We start from the raw sequence: 23,216 nt of genomic DNA, 5'->3' as shown, positions 1-23,216 counted from the left end.
TGTTATGCTGATTACAAGGCATGTTATCTTCAAGGTCAGGGAAATTCTTGATCAAATACATAGTTTTTGTGACATACAGTATATGGGTTTTGTAAATCAGTTAAAATAGCTTTTGATACCAAACGTTGTGGTTGAGACCAGGTTGTACGAACACAACATTTCTACGCAAAACTTGTAACGACAAATAAACCAGAATAGACTTCAACTTTATTTGTCCATAGTCTACTTTAAAACCCTACAAAAATTGACCATATTATGTTTTCTTCAGTGATGTAATGCTAGACTCTCTTCTTTTAATAAGGCCATCTGCGTATTATTATGATTTGATAGTTTTTTAAGATTGCACACTTTTTTCTCAGATGATTATTTTGTCCAATCATCTCGAAACATCTGTTCTTTCGATGGTGACTATACACAGTCTGAGTCCATCTGTACATCCAAAGCAGCTGGCTCTGTCTTTCTATTAGCAGCAGCGATGACAAGGCCAGTGATGACTTATCAAACATGTGAATTATTTACTTGAGCTTGTCTCACATGCTTTGTCTCACAAATGGGGCCAGTTTAACACTTTGCAGGGAAGAAGTGTTGCTAATAAATTACTTGCACTTGAGCCCATTTTGTTCCTACTTTTTTGGGGGGGAAAATAGGCCATTATTGCTGCACCCACTGACACTTACAGCACTCCTTGGGATTGCGGTTGTTGCGGATCAAGACCTTTTGGCTGGGCGTGCTGAACAGTTGGGTCCAGTTGAGGGTGTTGTAGTAGCAGAGCTGGCTGTTCTCTGCGATGTGGACATTTCCCGCACTGATATCTCGGAGCGACTGGAGCTGCAGTGACGAGATTCCCTGCTGCTTCAACACCAGCAGAGAGATCCCACTGAGAGCGAGAGTGAGAGCAAGAGGAGGGAAAAAAACAAGAATCAGAGGAGGCTAATGGTGATAATAAGCCAAGGGAGAAGAACATTGATTGATTTTTTTCTCTTTTTTCCCATAACATGTGTTCAAACAAATAGACATGAACAATGAAGATATAAAACAACAGCTAGCTTATTAACTAACCTGTAGGCTACATAATATCATATCAGCTTAAGATGCTAGTACATTTGTTTATGGGAATACTGCAGGTGTCGTGGCATGTTGCGGGTTTATTTAATTATTAATTGTCTGTCAGAGTAAATACTACACTGACAGAAAAGACAAAGGGAGAGAGGGATATGGTACATTGTGCCACAACTCACTCAAACTTGGCTGTAAACACTGTAAACACTGTGGCGCTAGCCCACAGTTAGCTTCTTCTTCGTGATTTCATTAGTGTGTATTGTGGCTCCAACCTGGAGCAGGGAAAGTTGCAATTGTGGGTTTCTGGCCAGAGACACCAAGGGGAGATGAAAGACCCCCAATCATCCCATTAACACTTGCATTACCCCCAAAGGGACTACAAAAAGGATGTATTCAGGTAAACAAGTTACTTAGTACTGCTTTAAACACGGGATGAAAATGCAACAACATGAATTGAGTATATAGGCTATATCAGAAGGTATGGGACTCCTACCCAGTACCTGTAAGATAAATCTAAAACTCTAAAATGTAAACCATGTGACCTTACTCCACAGTATGTTGGTCTTAAAGAGACATCTGTTTCTGAGGATGTATTAAGTCACTGCGTGAATCTTCCCTAAAGGATGTCACAGCTTTGCTCACTGCCACTGAGGGAAGAATCTGCTTTAATGAGTTTATTTAAAAAGTTGTTGTATAAGAGGAGTTTTAATTAAACATAACAGCTTTAGAGCAAACAATTACTATACACATTAAACTGTGTCAATTATGTTCATGGAGTTCGGTGTTACATTATTCCGCTCATTTCTACTGGAGGTTGTGTGTGTGGAAACTTGGCAGATAGCCTCTGGCCCTTAGAGGAGGTAACTGTGTTGTGTCCCTGTTGTTGATGTCTTGTTTTCAGTAAACTTTTGGACAATCAGCCTTCACTGTTTACCCGCTAAACTGGAGGGAGTCGAAAAGGTCCTTTTCAAATATAAACTCAAATACTTTTTAATCAGAGGTCAGATATGTGACCATCAGGGACCTTCTGCCATCTTTATGTTGTGTTTGGACTGTATTTTTATATGGGCTTTGACTATTTTAGAGATAGTTAAACTGAAATGTAACAAATCATATTTATTTAAAGAAAAATGAATGGGATTTTTACTTCCAAACCAGATTCAGCTTCTCGGTGGGCGGGACTGTTGAACTATTGGATTTTTTGAGAGAATGAGCCTTGATAAAAAATAGTTTTTGCTAAACTTCACCTTCCACCTTTACAATCGATTACAAATACTCAAAGATTTTACATGCACTATTTTCTATTTATTTTCTGTTCCCAAGGCTCACCTGTCATGCTCACAGTACATGTTTTCACAGGAATTCAGATGAACAACAACCAAGCGTGCGGTAAAGCCTTTCTAAAGCATTTCTGCTGCTCTGTATTTTGGCTTCACCTTTCCCTTAGAGCAGGCAGCATCATTCACCTGCCGTCAGTTCGCATTGAGCAGAACAAAGCTGCAACATAATGAGCTGTGTACCTGTACAATGCTCGGCCTCCAATAGTGGCCAAGTTGGAGAACACACTTAGGTCTGTCATGTTGTCGGGCCAGGACTGGATGTTCAGAAAGCCTAAATGGGAACAGAGACAGACACGTAAACACATCATAATGAATCATCTGTCTAGTCAGCTGTCACTCAGGCTGTTGTGCTGTTGCACATGTAGACTAAAATAACAAAGATGAGGGAGCGAGTCAGAGAGACAGAGAGAGTGGAGACACATTGGAATCCAGTGCAAAAGCCCAGAAAGGACAACACCTGCGGCTCATTTAAAGGCAGCCAAGGTTTTCACATCCAGGAAAAAAGTCCCAGTGAACTTATGTCCTCCTGGTGTGGAACCAGTTTTGATGTTTTTAATCACAGTTTACACACATTTCAATTTGGTTTTCTAGATTAAAATGCCAAATTTTGCTCAAGTCTAGTGCCTGTATTTATGCATTTGTTATTCATTGTAGTTTATCCTTTGCCCAATAGCCCGGAGCAAAGCTTATTCTTCTTCAACGCATCCCATTAACTCTTTTTCCTAAAATAGAACAAAACATCTGCGGTACCCACATCACAGTTTGAGCACCACTCCTATAAAGCATTCAGTATGGTTGATCAAATCCTATTTCCTTTACCTGCACCTGAATTCTGAAGAACAAAGATCTGTGCAGGCAGATCGGGCTCAATTTCAATAATGAATTCCAAATTATGAAATATTCACACGTGGAAAGGCAGGGGGTCCACTCCTCAAGCCACCCTCATAGGATAAACAAATCGAGTCCTTGGAAAAAACACAGCAGGGTGGAATACTGGAGGTGAAAAAATGAATAAAGGAAGAGGTGCATAATGAAAGTAGAGGAGCTTAATGTCACAAATGACCTTAGCGTTAGAAGACAAACAGCCCCGCACTGCCATGACCAGAGCAGCTGGGTGACAGTGACAGTGAAGAATATTTGCAAATAACACACGTTTAGCTTAGACAGGCATTTTTACCAATGAACAGCATTTGAATAAATGACAAGTACTATGGGATACAGGGATCTTTTCAGTAACTATTGGGCATCAAGCGCTATAGCATGATGGGACAGTAACGCAGTTTGATTCTTCCACCTGGACGGGGCCTTTCTGTGTGGAGCTTGCATGTTCTCCCCGTGTCTGCGTAGGTTTCCTCCGGGTACTCCGGTTTCCCCTATCACTAAAAACATGTACAATAGATGAATCCTCAAGCCAGGTGATTCTGACCATCAGCTCCACATCTGGAGATGGGTCCCTGGGTGCGGCACTGCCGTCGCCCACTGCTCCTTACGGGTCAAGGATGCGTCAAATGGAGAGGACAGATTTCCTTACGGGGACGATAAAGTATAACTTAACCTTAACCTTAAACATATTTGTAGCAATGTTGATGAGTATTTATTGGGTAATCAAACAATAAATAACTAGGTCAACATTTCATTTATCAGAAGCCAGAATAAAATGCTAATGTGTTTCTCCGCTATGTATGAAGGACAGTCACCATTGTAAGTTGCACAAAGTCAGGAAAAAGTATATAAAAAATAGTATCAAAGCAGATTCGGAGTGGATCAAATGAATCTGTCTTGTGGATTCTACAATGTATTTTCCACCAAACAATATAATTTCATGAACTGAGCTTCTACTGCCAAACAGAGCTAGCTGCATACATGGCTGCGTCTGGGTCGACAGGTGCACATTCCTCCATTCTCTGCTGATAACAATAGAACAGGAGGGCCTATCGGCAAACTTTTTCAATACCTCTGCGTCCTCTCACAATACCTTTTGCAGCTCTCAGTCACTAAACAGCTTTTAGTAGCAAATGAAGCAGTTTTATCGTGTACCAATTGATTTACCTTGAAAGGTCATGCACCGTCTGTGTCCTTCCTCAGTATAATGTATGAGTACAGATTTGTGGGGCAAAAAAGACCACAGTGCGATTGTGAACTAGGGGTTTGAAAGTGGTTTCACAACTCCTCCCGTCAGAGGGTATCCAGCTCTCACCAGTGGAAATTCAGAGTGAGAGGTGAAACATCGCACAATTTAGGTCAAATTTCGATCCTAACCTTTTTCAATGAGTGAGAAGCATGTAAAATATCACTGAGCCTTTCTCATCACAAGGCACATCAGTATCACACCAATGCACACAGCAAATTACTGCATGGAGGCACTTAACAGGGAAAGGCCATGGGCTCAAAGCAAAGGTTAAGAGTGGTTTAGTTGTGGCGATGACGTACAGAGTCAAAAGACCGAGTGAACCCACTTGTGCAAAATTGCATTAGCCCCTCGCCTATCGATATGTGCGACCTAACCTTTGTTACAGATTGGGAGGAAAGAGCAGAAAAAATGGGAAGGATAGAGGAGTGTGGAGGCTGGCGGCGTGGAGAGAGTAGGGTCTATCCATTCGTATCTCATTTGAAGGCAGGAGAGATGTGGCGACCTCGAGGTCACAGAGGCAGGTTCAGTTGACAGCTCGCAGAGATGACAAGCTGAGCTGACATACATGTCTAACTCCACACACGGTTTGGCCAAGGTTTGTGTCCTCGCCGACAGCAGGTGCCCAAGAGCGGATGCAAAGGGACTCAATAGAAAGCAGAAAAAATAAAATAAAGGAATAATGTTTTTCTCTAAGCATGCAGTATTTACATGAATTTAAGTATTTCCATGGAAAGCAAGAATAAGGGGATGGTTCAAAGAAGTATCATCCTTAGCTTAAACCAAACTCACATATATGGACCATTAATTAACGGGAAACTTATTATGGAAACTGGGCTGAAAAATGTACTGTCTCTCATTATCCCACTGCTATTTTCGTTACCATTTCCAGTAGCGAGCTGCGAGCTATGACCTTATTTCATTTGACCTTTTTCACAAACAAGTCAATATAACAGACAATAACTCGGCAGAAAAAAATGAAACATGTGGGAGAGAGTATTACATTCTGCACAATCTTTGTTAATTTCCCTTACATGCGTTCCATAAAAAGATACCTCTTAAAGGGATATTTCAGGGTTTTTGACACGGGGCCTAATTTCCTTGTCATCCAGAGTGTTGTTGATTTCTGGATATATATATATATATATATATTTTTCATGCAGTCCTTATATTTGAAGAGTTTAGTGGTGCTAGGCTAGTGCTAGGCTAGTGCATGTCTATAGTCTTCAAAATCATCAGGTAGGTAAGTCCTCCAAACTTTGCAAAATCTGATTTGTAGAAAGCTCCTTTGTGAATTCCACGTGCAGTAATGCCGGCCGCAGGTAAACAAACTACTGTAGATCCGGTAACCCTGATCATGGCACCGCTGCGTAGCTTGCAATCAGGAAGCTGATGCTGCTCAAATATAAGTTCTTTTAAATGCATAATGGTTATATTTAAAAAAACAATATTCAGTCAACACAGACATTTATATCGGTAGTCTGGTGTTATAAGTGATTTGCCTCAGGTGCACTGTGCTTGGGTCAGACTGTTTTTAATGCAGGCTACTAGTTGCAATAGCACTAGCCTAACACCACTAAACTCTTCAAATATAAGGAGAAAACAAACAAACACAGAAATCAACAAGATAAGATAAGAAAGAATAAAATCGTGATTACAAGCAGCCAAAATGAGCTTCCTTCGCAGGGTGGCTGGGCGCACCCTTGGAGATCGGGTGAGGAGCTCAGTTACCCGGGAGGAGCTCAGAGTAGAGTCGCTGCTCCTTCACGTCAAAAGGAGCCAGCTGAGGTGGCTAGGGCATCTGTTTCGGATGCCTCCTGGTCGCCTCCCACCGGAGGTACTCCAGGCATGTCCTATTGGGACAAGGCCTCGTGGAAGGCCCAGGGCACGCTGGTGGGACTATGTCTCCGAGCTGGCCTGGTGTCGCCTCGGGGTCCCCCCAGAACAGCTGGAGGAGGTGTGCGTGGATCGGGAAGTCTGGGCATCTCTGCTGAGACTACTGTCTCCGCGACCCGGCCCCAGATAAAGCAGAAGAAAATGGATGGATGGATGGATGGATGGATGGAGAAATCAACACCACTTTGGATAACTAGGAATGAGGTCCTATGTCAAAAATCCTCAAATATTTTTGACATAGGAGCTATATGATATTACTGTGCTGTAAGGTTATAACAGCACAGTAATATCATATAGGATGAGGACAGCAAGGTAATCAAAGATGTAGTTACGCTGAATATGGTAACTGCTCAAAGAAACAGAACTTATCTGTTACTGAACTTTTTCTCCTAACCCAGCATGAAGAGTGTATAGACATTGACATTATTTTGTAGGTCATAAAATGGAAACAGGGCTTCAAAATTAATACATGCCCTCATTAAGCCTGCTACCAGGCTATTATGATAGCCTAGTAGCAGAAAAACGTATTACAATGAACCACAGTTCTTTGACACAGTAGGCAAACAGTTCGTCCATTTCACTCTGTTGAATGTGTTGATTTCTTGAGGGATTGTCCGGATGGAGAGACAAGGTTTGGCTGTCAAATGTCTAGCCAGGCAGGATGACAGTACACGCGCAGCTCAGTATTGGTTACATATAGAGTGTATATGTGCCTTTTGGGATTAATGATGCGATCCACATGCTCAAGAGCTGTCTTTATGGCGCGTGAAGACTGAGTGGAGACATTGGGACTCAAGGCTAGGGGCTCCCCATGGGACAGCCAGCACAGAGACACTGAAAAGACTCATATGAAATACATTTCATGTGCCTGTCCTTGGTGTCGACGGTGAAGAGGACTTGGGTAAAAACACACAATGACACACATCAGTGACAATGTCTATAATGAAGATAGCCACCGCACAGTGTTATTTATTCATTCGTTTATATGAAAAGGGATACTGTGCATATCTTACCTGTGACCTCCCGAACGGTGCGAAACACACTGAGTTTTTCTGGGTCCAAAGCTTCAATGTTGTGATATACGTCCCTGTGGATAGGAACATGTACCCATAAGTTACATGTCACATAACATTCAAGCAAGATATAACATATTTTTTTCATGGCAGCTTTTTGTAGGGCTTTTGGACCGGTTAACATTAAAACTGCTCAAATTTGTTGTATAACTTCTCCAAACGCATATCCCCAGGATAATTATGGTTGCCAGGGTAACAGACAGTCACATAACTCAGTGACCATTATTAAAATAGTCTGTAAAATATGGCCTTCGTCAAAGCTTTTGGATAGTTCACCATAGGCCCTTTGGAATAATAATACATAAGAACGTGTGGCATGTGTTCTATGCCAGATACTCATCCTGACGCTCTGTATTAATTCATGACTAACAACAATGCACTGACAGTGGTCATGTGACCACCGAGTGTATCTCAGCTTATAGTTACTCCACAATAAATGTTTAAAATCTTAAAATTTGACTTTTGAAATAGTTTAGTTAATAATTTGGCACATTACAAAGTGAACCCCGTAACATATTCTGAAATTCCTCCCAGTGACATTATAAATTAACACACTTTCTTGAGTCATGCAGAGTTGAAATTCATTTTGTCATTACTTTCAGTTGCATCATCATGAAATCTCAACACTCTCATCTCTCACCCTTTGATTCCAGTAATGAGGAAGACCAGATTCCCATTAATTTTGGTACAGTTGACAAATTTGTCGATGTTGCTCGAATCCACAGTCTGTGCATTCTGGAGTGTGGCTGTGCCTATACCATCACATGCTGGAAGACAACAACATGTGTTAATGCCAAAGTTGTGTCACATCCAGTTATAGATGACACGGCCTACCTTTTGGACAGATATCGGTGCAGGGGATACACGTTTTAATGCGGTTTTCCTCCACTTCCATCTTGTTACTGGGACATGCCCTGACACACGAGCTCTGATCCACCACAAAGTTATCTGAGAAACAAGGTCAAAAGTATAGCTTTAACTTAACAGAGACAACACAGATCGATGGGTTTTCTAATTGCATATTTTTTTGGAGCTTATGCTTATTTTAGCATTTTCCAATTTTAAAAAGGGCTGTACTCATTTATTATACTTTGAGCAATCTGACAACAAATATGTGAAGTACATAACTATGAAGTACATATCTTCAATCTTTTTCAAAAGTTGTTTTTCTTTTCTTGGCAGGAATATTAAGTGGTAAGTGGTTATAAGAGGTTACAATAGAGTACAGCCAATCTCACACTAATAATAGCCTGGCTAACGCCAGACTAAAATCACAAGTGAAATTTAGTCTGGGGACCACCAATTCATTTTCTCCTAGGAGAGGTGTGGTTTACAATCGTCCATAGCCGTTTATTGGGCGCTACGAATGTCCATCATGTGTTTGCACGTAGCCATAGCCAATCGCATCATCGTATCTGATGACGTATGACGCACCCGCTGTAAACTTCCAAGCTAAACTATTTAGAACACGGCCTAAAGCTTGATCGGAAAATAGCGTCGCATCTGCTGCTGTCATGTTTGATCTGAAAAAAAATATATTTTTAAATCCGTAAATAAACTACAAGCTTCCGTATATCGAAAAGCTCGTCATCGTCTTGCCGTCCCTTCTCGTTCTGTGATTGGTTCCCAAATCCATGCAACAGCATGGCGTTAGCCAGGTTACACTAATAAAGCATCATCTGTACTCACTATACCTGATTTTTGCTATGGAAAATGAACTGAATTTGTTTTGTCCTCCTTTAGTATATTGTAAACTCAAACATTTGTGGGAAAAACACTGCATGTGTTAATGCCAAAGTTTTGTCACGTCCAGTTATAGATGACAAATAAAATGCTTTATTTAATTATAAAGCATTTGTATCAATTTCATGAACTTGCAGGCTAATTTTCTAGCATTTCTATGAAAGTTACCCTGAAAAGTGATCCGGCAAATGGTGAAATGTGCCGACAAAGTCAACTATGTGAAGAATTAGGATCCTACAAATATATTAGGAAAGTTATGAATGAGTTTGGGTCACAGCTAACATTTATATTTAGTAGTTTCCTCTTTCATTGTTTGTAATAAAAAAAAAAAAATCTGGTATGGGCCTTTAAAGTTGAGATTAGATGGCCACTGAAGGTGTGTGTTGGTGACTTACGTGGGCACTTCTTGACGCAGAAGGCTCCATAGGTGTACTTAGCTCCAGGGTTGTGTTCCAGTTGGAATGAGGTCGGGTTGTAAACGAACGGCTTTGGGCACTGTGTCACACACGCCCCACTGTCATTGAAGTTTGTACAGGCCTGAAACAGGACACACACTCGTTTGACATTTTTGATACAGTCACTGATCATCATTTGCTTTAAAATAGTTGAGTTGTTCTCTTCTCAGTCACATTTTGCATGCAAAAACATTTCCCCATATGTGAAAATAGTGACTCAGTTGCTTTTGTTTGTACCTATGCAGATGGGATAAAGGTAAGTGCTTTAGTGTCAAACAGGCTGTTTCATTCAATGTAAGTGTGTATGTTTCCTCCTCACAGACAAACTTGTTTGCATCTCATCCTTCAATTTCACTGCAGCAACCCATCAGGAGAAGAATACATTATAAAATACTATTATCTTTCACACGGCCCAATATGATAAGACTGAGCTGTTACTGCCATATCTCAATGGCAGTAAATGGATATTATATTCAAGGCAGCCTACATTTGGATAAAAAAAAAAAAAAACACCAACAAAGAAAACAAAAAACAACATCAATTGTTTTTTTATAAGTGATTTCCAGTTCACTTTGACATGGTATTATGACAGATAACGTTGACATTGTGTGCGCGTGTTCGTGTCTGTGTGTGTGTGTGTGTGTGTGTGTGTGTGTGTGCTTGTGTGTGCGTGTGCATGTGCGTGCGTGCATGCGTGTGTACTCACAAAGCAGTCTGTGTCCTTGGGGCCGAAGCAGCCGCCTGCACACTCGCGGTGGCAGCAGTCGCTCACAAAGGGCCCGAAACAGCGGCCGTCACACTGCTCCGCACACACAGTCTTTGTCACTGTGGAGAGACACAAATGTACAGATGAGACTGGAGTGCACTCATCACACTATCCTATGTTCCTATGTTATCCGATATACACTTGAAATGCTGTGGTTCAATACTTTTGTTGACAATAGTTTTTCAATGTCATGGCAACCTAATGGCTTTGAAAGCTCCTAAAATGTGTGTACATGAGTGTAAATGAGTGTGTTTATCGATGTGCTTAAAACAGCTGTTTTGTGGTTTTAGTTAGAGAGATAGAGCAAAAGGAGAATCCAGTTGTGAAAAGTGTGGAGTTATGGAAGCTGCTATAGAAGATACTAACAGACGTTGTAGATATACTAAATGATTACATGCAGATTAACATACCGTCAGCCTAGTAGCATATTTGCCAAGCCTTCTAATTGCCCAAGGACATAGCCAGCTATATTTAAAAATGCAGTCTTTGGAGAGTAAAATGAAAGAAAAATCTAAATTATTCAACACCATAAAAAACAAACAGGTCAGAGAATATAAGATGAACTCAAAGCGATCCTGAATTTAATGCTGATAAAGAATGAGCACTTGGCAATCACACTCATCTCTTCTGCTCTGGTTGTCATCTGCCTCATGCCACCTGTTATTGACATCATGTACATAAATATATGTGTCCGGTGTTCCTGATCGTATGGGTGACCATATGTCCCTGTGAGGAGCTGCTAAACAGATATGTGCAAGACCTCAGACACACGCAGCAGTTACTGAAGGTACGAATGACAGAACAAAGTGGCCAAGACGAGAAGTAAGAACATTCACAACTACAATAGTTGATAGTATTTCTGCAGAGCAAAGAAAAACATAATGCATCTATAGATTTTGGAATTAAAAAGGCAACCCTTCTCCACTTGGCCATTTAGTCTACTTTTTGGTGAGAAACAAAAAAAGAAACAAAAAAACAACAAAAGACATAATTGTTGTGAACGATGATGGTACATGTTTTTGTATGATTTTGGAACATCCAACCCTCTGTTCCCCATGGGCACTACAAGGCAGTTGCAGTAGCCGGAAATACTTTATTTGAAGCTACCCTTGATACATTTTACCTGCCAAATTTAGTACAATGTAATGTGAAGTGTGACAATGTTTAATAACTTGTACCTATGTAGTACATACAGAATGGACTAATGCGTATTAGTACTTTGGAGGTACATAATGTAATAAGGCATAAGACTCAAACTCTAACCCTAGCCTTATGCCCTAACCCAAGGGTCTTTTGCCTTATTTCATTATGTACCTCCAAAGTACTAATACGCATTATCCCATTGTGTATGTACTACATAGGTACAAGTTATTACAGATTGTTACAAAGCAGATTACAATGTACTAAATTTAGTTAGGTACAATGTATCAAGTTAGTGTAAAACAAAGTGTGACCTTCTATTTTTGTATGATTTTATATGATACATTTTTCTATAAAATATTTTTCTACAAATTGTTTATTATGTTTACCAAGCGAATAACATGATCATGAAACTTTTTATTATTATTGAGACTTTGAGAGACACACAAGTTTGTACTTAATGTTTATTAAATGTACATGTAAATAAATAAATAAAGCATTCTATATTCTATTCTATTCTATTCTATGATGGGCTAAATTTTGTTCTCGAAGCTGCACCACTGGTTTGAAGGTTGCCGGCCTTTCACTCTTAAAAAGTCCTGTGAACCAAAACACAATGGCAGTACTTTAATCATATTCGCCATGTAATAGTTTTATTCATTTTGACCTTAGGTTCCGCAGTCTTTTCTTTTGAGACTTGTCCCTGCACTGAAGAGCACCAAATGTACATGCACGCTTAACATCCAAGTAGCACTGCGACCCGCTGAAATGTAAATGATGTATTATTTCATTAAGATGGTTGAAAAATTCTGTCTTGAAAGGTTACATCATTTTACCATCAATCACCTATAATTCAAACATTATGTGGCCGCAACACATTCAGTAAAACATGTATGCTGATATTATTTTTATTGTATTGAATGTGTATCGTGTTGTTTCCGCCTTTGGGCTCAGCTGTGATGAGATACTATCACGATGATGGATACCACAGCACCACGTTCGAACACGTGCACCAAATTTCTGCCTAACGTACCATTTCTGGCGTTCCATTAACCAAGCCCCACCCTGGCTCACTCAAAAGACAGTTTGTCAAATGGCCTTGTCACGAGACACATGCAATACCTTTGATCAATTTGCCTTTAAATTTCCACTCAACCACACATAAATAAATAAAAGCAAACTGAACGGTGGTGGGAAACACAAAGGGAATCCATCTCTTAAAATATGCCCAGTGGCTTCTGTCTGAACGGCGTGAGGACAGAGGCATCAGTCACAAGAATCACTGCACTGGTTCTCAAGACGATAATGCGTTTCCTTGCGAGGCTTTCAAATTAACTTGATAAATAAACATACTTCGCTGCTGTGATGTTGCAAATAGCTTGCTACACTGATCATGCAACAATTTTGAGGACTACCCACACAAATAATGGTTTCAGGTTTTTTTTTTGCTGCATGGTCATCTGGGTTTAAACAGGGATGACAAATGTTGATATCAATAATGCCTTCCCTTATATAGTTCAAAATACCCAAAGCTTTACATTGTATAATTGTTCGCTCTGCGGGTTAGCTACAGGGCTGGCTAACAGAAATCTGGTCTCCAATTTGGGCCAACAATCTCTACAAGGACCAGCACTCATCACATGTATACATAGGGGAGGTGAGGTGAAGGGACAGAACCTATAACCGTGGACTTAAAGTCCACTTTATTCTTGTGCCTGGAAGCCACGTGGATACAGCACAGGGAGAAATCAGATTATACGAATATCAGATAATGTATATCAGATTATGCTGCGTCAATAATCAGAAAGCTCAAAAAACCAAAACGTAGCCACTGTTTCCTCCTTGCAATACATTTGATAAATATTGAATACCACCATTACAGAGCAGATACACTGCTCTGGCCAGTCACAATCTAACTCACTCATTTACTTTGAGGACAAATGTTCACATTAAGCACCTTCTTTCAGGTCAGTGAAGATGTGATGATCTGATGTGCCAATTTGGCAAACATAGTAACCTGCACTGTATCGTCCTGCCGCAAGATACTACAAAGACGCATGCATTGTGATGCTTGCAGAGGAGAGCCACTAGACATGCTCTAAAAGTGGGAGAGAGATTTTATTATGTAAGTAATTAAGTGCTCCCAATAAAAGCCTGCACTTAATGTTGTCTTAATTGGAGAGAAAAGAATGTCTGCTGCACCTGGGCTTTGTCTGGCTTGTTACTGCCATTGCTGACACCATGGAAATGCTTTGAGTAATTCATTTTAATGTGTTTGGCTTTGTTGTCTGAATTCACCACATCTGAACAATATGTAAAGATGATTACATCTGGCAAACTGCACACTGCAAACTCTTTGCTTTAATATCCACATACTGTACATAAAGTCTCTTATAAAGTGGCTTGGCTTTATCCTGCTCCTCCACAGAACTACATCAGTAGTTGGCTACTTCTACTAAACTAAATTAAACTACAACAATAAGAGGTAGACATAGACGTCGAGAAGAGTTTCTATGTACATTTTTACATACATTGATGAGTCACAGTTTAGATGCATTTTCTCTTTGCTCTGGACATGCTGAACACAATCTCCAACTTCTGTGCTACATAGCTAGAGATGATTGTTATATAATTTTAGAACGGTATACTTTTTATTAAATATTATATATAATTATTAATGTTTTTATTTAATCTCTAAAGTACTTACAACTTTGACACTGGTCCTCCTTTTGCCCCCAACACCGGCCATTACATGAGCGATGGCACTTCTGACCTGCAAACACAACATATATGAATGAAAAATGAAGATCAAATTGATGCACTTCAAGCAGGTAGAAATAATACATATTGGTCCCCGAGCTATAATTTCCTGCTGCCGTTGTGCGTGAGAGTATTTGTCATTTCTAGCAGAACATAAAGAGGTGTATATTAAGTGTTCCAGACATTGTGCGTCAGCAGAGGTGGACTGAGCGCGTGGTAATTATGGTAATGACTGGATATGCACAATAGATAGTGTGTAAAATATGCAGGTACTTCAGCTGATGAGTGGGCAGACAATTATATCATGAAATGTTTATTCAAATTATAATAAGAGTCTATGTAAAGGTAACTTAAAGGTTAAAGAGGTTACAAAGGCGGGGAAAAAGTATCTACAGTATACTCCTCAGCATAATGTTGCTTTATAATCTGGAATACAAATGGATTTGTGGGCGGCTGTGGTCACTTTTTCCACTATCATCAACTGTACTGGGCTGATTGAGCAGAGGATGTTTCGCTTTGTCTTCAGAAGCTTCATCTTGCTCTTGTAGTCAGATGTAAGAATGTTCACAAACAAGCTTTCTGAAACACTGTGTCAGACTCTTGAGTTTGAGAAAGAAAGAAAGAAAGAAAGAAAGAAAGAAAGAAAGAAAGAAAGAAAGAAAGAAAGAAAGAAAGAAAGAAAGAAAGAAAGAAAGAAAGAAAGAAAGAAAGAAAGAAAGGACGAAAAAGGGAGGGAGGAGGGAGAGAGGGAGCAAAGAAAGAAACAGTAAGGGAGAAAGAAAGAAAGAAAGAAAGAAAGAAAGAAAGAAAGAAAGAAAGAGTAAGGGAGAAAGAAAGAAAGAAAGAAAGAGTGGAAAGGAATGAGGGAGGAAGGGAGGAAAGAAAGAAAGAAAGAAAGAAAGAAAGAAAGAAAGAAAGAAAGAAAGAAAGAAAGAAAGAAAGAAAGAAAGAAAGAAAGAAAGAAAGAAAGAAAGAAAGAAAGAAAGAGGAAGAGAGACAGACAGAGAGAAAGACAGTAAGAAAGGAGGGGGGAGGAAGGGAGGAGGGAGGGAGGGAGGGAGGGAGGGAAGGAAGGAAGGAAGGAAGGAAGGAAGGAAGGAAGGAAGGAAGGAAGGAAGGAAGGAAGGAAGGAAGGAAGGAAGGAAGGAAGGAAGGAAGGAAGGAAGGAAGGGGAAAAAAAGAAAGAAAGGACAAGGACTTTAATCTTTAATCTAAAATAAATACATAACTATATTCACCATAACATGCACATAATAGATTGCTGCGGTTGAATCAGTATCTCCTAGCTCTGACTGGCACAGGCTGTTCTTTTGTCATAAAACCCCAATCGGATCTCACCATGACCCAATATGTGTTTTATAGAAATGTCTTTATTTCCATATGAAGCCAGCATGGGTTCTTGGAGCTCGGAGCAGGTTCGAGGCTAAAAGCACTAAAGTAGCAAATCATAGCCTCTTTCGCTGTGGCCTCTGCCTTTTTATATTTGGAGGACTTAATTGACTGTCTGTAATTGACTGCGGGGGAAGTGAGCTGGATAAGTGCACAAGTGCTGTCCGCTGTCCATCAGGCTCTCCACACGAGGAGCTATTAGCATCCAAACAGACTCCATTCCATCTGCTCCTCTTCGTATGAAAAAGACGAGACACAGTGGAAAGTGGAAACAAAGAAAGACTGACATTGTTTTGATCTCATAAATCCAAATTTCTTTCACAATAAAACTTAACCTCTGTGTTTTAATGAGGAGAATAAATAAAACATGTTAAATTTGATTAGTGAATAATCAAATTGAATAATATGTAAATATAATATAATATAATTTGATTACAAAAATAGCGCGTGATGTCATTTCTCGGACCAGAAATATGATTATGATCACATTAGTATCCCAGGCCATTTTCCTAAACTTGACCATTTGGCCTCAGACATAGGGATGGTGTTACGATGGCAACATAAAGAAAGAAAGAAAGAAAGAAAGAAAGAAAGAAAGAAAGAAAGAAAGAAAGAAAGAAAGAAAGAAAGAAAGAAAGAAAGAAAGAAAGAAAGAAAGAAGAGGGGAAGAAAGAAATGAAGGAAAGAAAGAAAGAAAAAAGGATGGGAGGGGAAAGAAAGAAAGAAAGAAAGAAAGAAAGAACGAAGGGAGGAAGAAAGAGGGAGGGAGGGGGAAGGAAGGAAGGAAGGAAGGAAGGAAGGAAGGAAGGAAGGAAAGAAAGAAAGAAAGAAAGAAAGAAAGAAAGAAAGAAAGAAAGAAAGAAAGAAAGAAAGAAAGAAAGAAAGAAAGAAAGAAAGAAAGAAAGAAAGAAAGAAAGAAAGAAAGAAAGAAAGAAAGAAAGAAAGCATCTATTTAGGTGCTTGTCCAAGACTTTGTAAATGCTTTTAAAATGAGGAAAAAGTGGGAACAGTAGATAAAACAATCAGATATATAGTTCATCGCTATATATATATATATATATATATATAGCACTAGAGTAGCTGCTCTTTCAGGATAAGCAATATAATAGCAATATATATGGCTTTGTGAGATATGAAGACTGCCGGATATTGAGTTGTAATTTTCATGCACTGTCGGCCAGTTGAACTCTTGCAACTCTGTAACTGTCCGTCTGGCCTTTAACGCATCATCTACTCGACTTGAGTGAATTGAGCAGTAACTAGCGCTTTGGCCGTGGTCGAGAGTGGGGTCAGGAACCTTGACTGAGCGAATAGCAGCGTACAAACAGGATAATAATATAAATGTCAGACTATAAGTGCTGTTCGACGGAGCAAAGCATACTTATATCTCTGCGCTGTCTCTTTGAGTGCATCGAGGTAAGTGAAGTCATAGAATCTTTTTTTCTTTATTTTGTGAGCAAGGACTCTACACCCGTCTCCACTTATAGATTTTGACTGACTTGAAATACATCTTTTCTGGCTTCTTTTACTGCATACATTCTTTTACCCTTGACAGAACTACAGGTGACTGAGCTAAAAACTAAAACAGGCAGCCATCTTTTGTTTTGAGAACAGGGCCATATTCAACATTTTACTGCCATTGTCAGTAAAAGGATCCGCAAATATGATTTATAGAGTGGATAATGGACAGTTTATTACGGTACCCATGGAATTAAATAAGATTTTACATAATCCTTTGTTTTGAAAAAGTGGGCCTAAATGGGTCAATCACTTATAACCATAATCAGAAATGGGGATTAGGGTGTTAAAGATGGATTACAGATTAAGAGACATATTGACCTTTTGGCAGTGCACACAGCCCTAGCATTTCATATTATCTTACTCTTATGTAGGCATGACAATGAGCTTAGAGATAGTGTTACTTGTAGAGTTGGGTTTCAGCCTTGTTTGCTCACACGGTTTTTTGAGCCCCTTACCTCTTGTTTACTTCTCTTAAATCAAACTGGAGTTGTTGCTGCACAGATTGCAAAACAAGAGAGGTGCGCAATATCAAAGCGAGCACTAGAAGGAAAAGAAAACACTTTTAACGGGCCAAAATATGGAAGCCTGTGTACAACTACGATTGATATGATGAAGGGGAAGAAGCTGAGGAGATGGATATTTTGTTGCAAGGAAGAAAAAGTGCTACAAGTACAAATAATCTAATAGACAATGACGTGTAAAGATGTAGGGCCAGATTTAAAGAAAAATGTAATTATTCCTCAGACAATCCTCCCTTAATCCTGTACAGATGGCCCTACATTAATAAATGCAAACCAATTGCCTTCTCTGTTTATCCATTTTCCAGCTTTGTTTACTTCGGAAAGCTGTGTAAATTTCAGCCATTCACCAGTTCAGCCTAATATGTTCCTTTTTATTTTGTGATTTTCGTAGTTCCACCGGGGGTAATACAAGCATTAATGGGATGATTGGGGGGTCTTTCATCTCCCCCGATGTCTCTATCCAGAACACCACCCTTGAAACTTCCCTGCCTCTGGGTTGGAGGCACAATACACACTAATGAAATTACGAAAAAGAAGCTAACAGGCTAACGGGCAAAGCTAACTGTGGGCTAGCGCCACTTAAACAGTATTTACAGTCAAATTTGAGTAAAAATATCTCCATTATGTACTTGGATGAACAATATCCCTCTCTCGCTTTGTCTTTTCTGTCAGCGTAGTATTTACTCTCACAGACAATTTATGAGTAAAAAAAACGCAACATGCTACGACACCTGCAGTAGTGCTTATGGCCTCTAGGGGCATGAGTTACTTAGTTCTGTTTTAAAACATGGTTATTGATGCTTTTTGCTTTCATCATACCAGCCTATAGTTCATTCTTGACTTGAGCCCTATTCGTTTCTATGGTGATTGATCATGGCATTATCATTTTACATTGAATTTTGTATTCTGTCTTGATGATACATTGTCAAATTGCTTTTGAAAAAATATTGATATATGATATTTGGACATTTAGATACATTTGGATGAAGCTTGAGGCTGAAAGTCAGTGTTTGTCCATATGGAATTTTATTGCGCATAGTTTTATTGAACTGGAAAATAATAGAGTGAAGCCCGGAGCTGGGTCGAGGGTGACACAGCCAGGCCGTCTGAGCTCGAGGCGAGGTCTTCTCCATAGACCCCTGCTGTTCCTCCGGTCTGCATTTTAATCATATGGAAGACAGATAGTGTGTCTATGTTTTTGCGATGTTGAAATCAGATCTGTTAAACACTGGTCTGAACCAAATGGGCATTTCTAACACAAAAGCAGGCACTGAAACAAGCCCTGAATAAGGCAATTATTTAATCAGCTGTCTGTTGGTACTATTGAGCTACACTAGGACAGAACCAGGACCAAACAATTAAAAGAACTTCATAGTCTAAACTGAACTGAACTTGGACTAAACAAGAATTCATCCAGGTCTTAAGTGAAACTCCAGGACTACACATCGATAAATGGATGAAGCAATCAAAAACAGAAATAAATCTATCAGACCTAAGGGCCTCAATCCCAGAGTTTGAATGCCTCCAGAGACTGCGCTAACAAACAACAACAGCAGCGCTAGTCTTAAATGTCAAACAGCCTGAGCATTAAATTAATAAGACAAGGGCAAGTGTGTTTGTGGGTTAAGACAGTCTTTGAATCGCAGGGTGAGCAAAGGTGACAGATTAAGTCATGTTTCTCTTGATGAATGTATGTACATGTCAACTTAAAACCCCCCCAGCCGCAGCTCGGAGCATTCATTAACATGTTCAGGACAATGCGAGTGCAGCGCAGTGTGGGGTGTTATGGCAGGTCTGCCGGTGACAGAATGAGGTCAATTGGTGATCCAATACAATGTTTGGTATTGTTTCGCGCTGCGCTCACACAGTCAAAACTATACAACAAATAACTACTATACCCGATGAAATGGCAAATCACGTGTAGCTACAAATGTCACACTTTTTATGCAAATTTAGAGATTGTTTACTTACACTTAATGGATGGAGCAGTTGAAGGGGAAGTGGTAATAAATTCTCAAAATGTTAAACAATTATGTCTTAATAAAGGGCTTTACCTCATGTTTGTGTGTGGTAAATTAAGTTCGCCCTTGGAGTAGTTCATGTCTGACAACTTTCGTGGAACCAAAAGACACTTCTGCAGCCTTTTATTAGCAATTGTAAACTCGGGAGTTGCAACAATTCAATACATAAAATTGTAAACAATACCAGGTTACTCTGCTTCCTGAAAGCTTTGACACACACTTCCCATAAAGAATTGGGATGTCGATCATATATTTAGAAAACAATGAGCAATTCACGATTAACAAGCTCCACTTTTATGGTTTAAAAACGGTGAAAATGTCATATGACATCAAAACTGTTGACAGCGTTACTCACAGTCCCTGCTGCTGTTGGTGGGCACGACCAGCGGATGGACCCCGGGGTTCTTCACAATGTCCTGCCAGTGGATGGTGTCTGCGTGGCACAGGAACTTGTTCTGGTCCACATACACCCCCCCACTCAGGATCTCTGTGGGGACAGGACACACACAACAAATACATGAATGTCTTCTGAGACAAAAATCAAACTGAACTGATAAAGACATTTCTGGAGACCATGATTGGCCACATTACTCCCTTTGACTGCAATCAGAGAGCAGTATTTTAAGACACAATTTCTTTCTAAACTCTTGGCAACAGCGTGGGGTTTTGATTGTTGCTGGTCATGAGAATCTCCTAATCCAAGTTGTTTTTTTGTTTTTTTTGCTGCAGAAATGGAGGCAGAGAAAGACACAACTGCCTGAACTCCACAGAGGAATGAGCGAACAGACAGACAAAGTGAAGCCCAGCAGCATATTTGCGTTATTTACCGAGCTTACGTGCTGTCTATCTTCCTCCAAACACATTACTGACACACTGATGAGACACGTAATCATAGCAAAAGCTCCCTGCCAGCACTGACCACCAGCTGCCAAACACATTATTGCACTACAAAGCCCCGATTAAATGATGCTCCGTGGATAATAGGTGAAGCCGGTGGTATTACCTCTGCAACTCTGCAATTCTCCAGACCACATCCCAAACTTCTCTATCTTTCTCGCCGTGTGGTGTGAGCAAAATTAATCCTGCCTCTCACTATGGGAGGGATATGGCTTGGCTGGAAGGGTCTCAAATTCAAATTGTGTGCCCGACGTGGCGCTTCTGGCGGAGCACAGGAATGGACCAAACAACAGACAGATAATAGTTTTGTTATTTGGACATGGCGCCAGCTGGACACCGCAGGAACGGGGGAACAAGATACATGTGCAAACAAATAAAATGACTTCAATCTTTGCTGTAGCTTAACAGTACTGTACACTTGGGTATTCATGCCACTCGTGCAACTCGCTCGGATCAAAATATTTCATTCAGACAATGTACATTGTAGAGTTGGATTTCAGCCATGTTCTCACACAAGGAGGTTTTCGAGTTCCTTACCTCCTGTTTACTTCTCTTAAATCAATCTGGAGTTTGGGAGCACAGATTGTACAACAAGAAAAGTGTGCAGGCAACAAAGCAAGCACGAGAAGGAAAATACTTTAAACTTGAGCTTAAATATATGGTGCCTGTATATCACTAAAACATGACATATATATGATGAAGAGGAGGAAGTGAATAAGTCAAGGAGATGTGTATATATTTGACTGTTACGGTGGATATGTGACATGGGCTGACAGTGATGCACAGACTCATTTCAGCATTATGAAAAATCAGAAGGCACTATCATTCAGGAATCAGAATATAGCAGTTCTTTAGGTTATGAAAATGCTATCGCTATTGCTGCCCCTGTCGTCATTCCCCTTAGCTTTCCATAAAGTCAACTGCTGTATTGTATAATACATGTATTTCCCCACTTCCCTATCCAGCGTTTGCTCGCATTGCTTTCATTACTGGTAAATGCTTGCTCTGCACATTTGGGGCCAGGGGCGGATCAATGGTTAAATCCTGTTGTTGATTGTTTAGCGACTAGAGAAAATATCTTAATTAGTTTGCGGACATGGCTACGACTCATGCGTCCCAAAAAGCCCTGCTCATTATTTCTCATCCTGAGTGAAGCTTACCCAACACCTTATAAAAAGCCAAAGTAATATCCAGTGTGCATAACCGTTAGGAAAACAATATGAAATTCGTGGAGGCAGAACAAATGTATGCAGGCAATTATTTTGATGGTAAGCGCTTGTTGAGTTTTTTTGCTTTGTTTTTTTTTCCGCAACTGCAGTGCGGGGATGAGTTTGATTAAGAGTGGGAGGCAAATAGGAAAGCAATGATCAGAAAAAATAACATATTAATGAGTTTGTGAGTGTATTAATAAGCCGTGCGTGAATTGTTTAATGAAGAAAGATGTCGAACAACAGAGGCAACAGAATGAATGACTGCTGGAGTGTAATGTTACACAGCTATGGCGTTAATACGACCCAGGAGTTTTATTAAATCACAGACGGTTCTAGGTCATCTAAATTGTCGACTATTTTAATTCAACAGTGGACAATATATAACAGATGGTCAGAGCAGCCGAATGAATAATGGCTAAATGGCTAACCATCATACTGTTCACTGTCGCTCTTTGAGAAAGTTGTCAAGCTTGTAATGTACTGTACAGTATTGATCCAAGTCATAATGGTTATTTACAGAGTTTAAAAGACACAGGCTTAGTAGGAGCACACTTTGTGATCTTGCCACTCCAGGAAGTACATTGGGTGGGGACCCCCTTTTTCCTCCAACCGGATCAACTCCGTGGCCGGGAAGGGATGAGGGAGAGAGGCTTGTGGGGGAACAGGGGGCGAATATGTGCATTTGTTTTGTTTTTGTGTTTATGGCCAAGCGATGGCTGATCCGCACCACAGTGGGCGGCTGTAGCTCTTTCTCTCTCGAGACATGAACATTGTTTAGTTCACGGTGGGTTAATAAAGTTTTTTTTAGTGTGAACAGTGCGATGTAAACGAGGAAATGAATTTCAGTGGTGCTCCCATCAGAGCAGTCACCTCCTCTTGCTACGCTCTCTCACAAGTGGTGAAGGTGCATAGAGCAAAGCCACTCAGAAAATCTAAATTCGCTAGGAGCCTGCAAACCCTGTGTGCCAGGCAAAATACCTGGCCCATAGTGTCTTTGTAAACCAAATCAAGGACATTTTCATTTCCAATGAGATTCAGCAATCCAAAAGCAAATCTTACAATCTAAATAGAGACATGTGATGCCCTTTCAACAATCAACCCTCTTTAGGACTTTAAAAATGAGTCAGGTTTTCTAAGAATTTGACAAGATCTGAATGCAGACGCATGCACACCCGATCTCAAAAACAAAACAAAGATTGACCAGAAATTGCACTACAGAGGGACGTTACTCTGAGGTGTAATAATTATTAGTCCTAAAATTGGCCATTCAAATCTAAAACTAAAAGGAAAAAAAGA

At 40.0% G+C, this 23,216-nt stretch overlaps 1 protein-coding gene across 2 annotated transcripts in view; it reads right to left on the bottom strand.

Annotated features, from left to right (window-relative positions):
• The window catches only part of erbb4b (erb-b2 receptor tyrosine kinase 4b), a 270,958-nt gene that overhangs the window by 61,442 nt on the left and 186,300 nt on the right, over window positions 1–23,216 (bottom strand). For both annotated transcript variants that reach the window (XM_079563351.1, XM_079563352.1), the window contains exons 4-12: window positions 20,168–20,299; window positions 14,308–14,373; window positions 10,401–10,519; window positions 9,635–9,776; window positions 8,331–8,444; window positions 8,137–8,263; window positions 7,437–7,510; window positions 2,580–2,670; window positions 678–877 (exon numbers count right to left, since the gene is read on the bottom strand). In XM_079563351.1, the coding sequence (XP_079419477.1) occupies window positions 678–877; window positions 2,580–2,670; window positions 7,437–7,510; window positions 8,137–8,263; window positions 8,331–8,444; window positions 9,635–9,776; window positions 10,401–10,519; window positions 14,308–14,373; window positions 20,168–20,299 (1,065 nt within the window). The remainder of the gene's footprint in view (window positions 1–677; window positions 878–2,579; window positions 2,671–7,436; window positions 7,511–8,136; window positions 8,264–8,330; window positions 8,445–9,634; window positions 9,777–10,400; window positions 10,520–14,307; window positions 14,374–20,167; window positions 20,300–23,216) is intronic.

This window comes from Gobius niger (assembly GCF_951799975.1).
Source record: "Gobius niger genome assembly, chromosome: 9".
Classification (NCBI taxonomy): Eukaryota; Metazoa; Chordata; class Actinopteri; order Gobiiformes; family Gobiidae; genus Gobius; species Gobius niger.
Note: the sequence above shows the minus strand (reverse complement) of the source record. Positions and strands in the feature narration are given on the sequence as shown.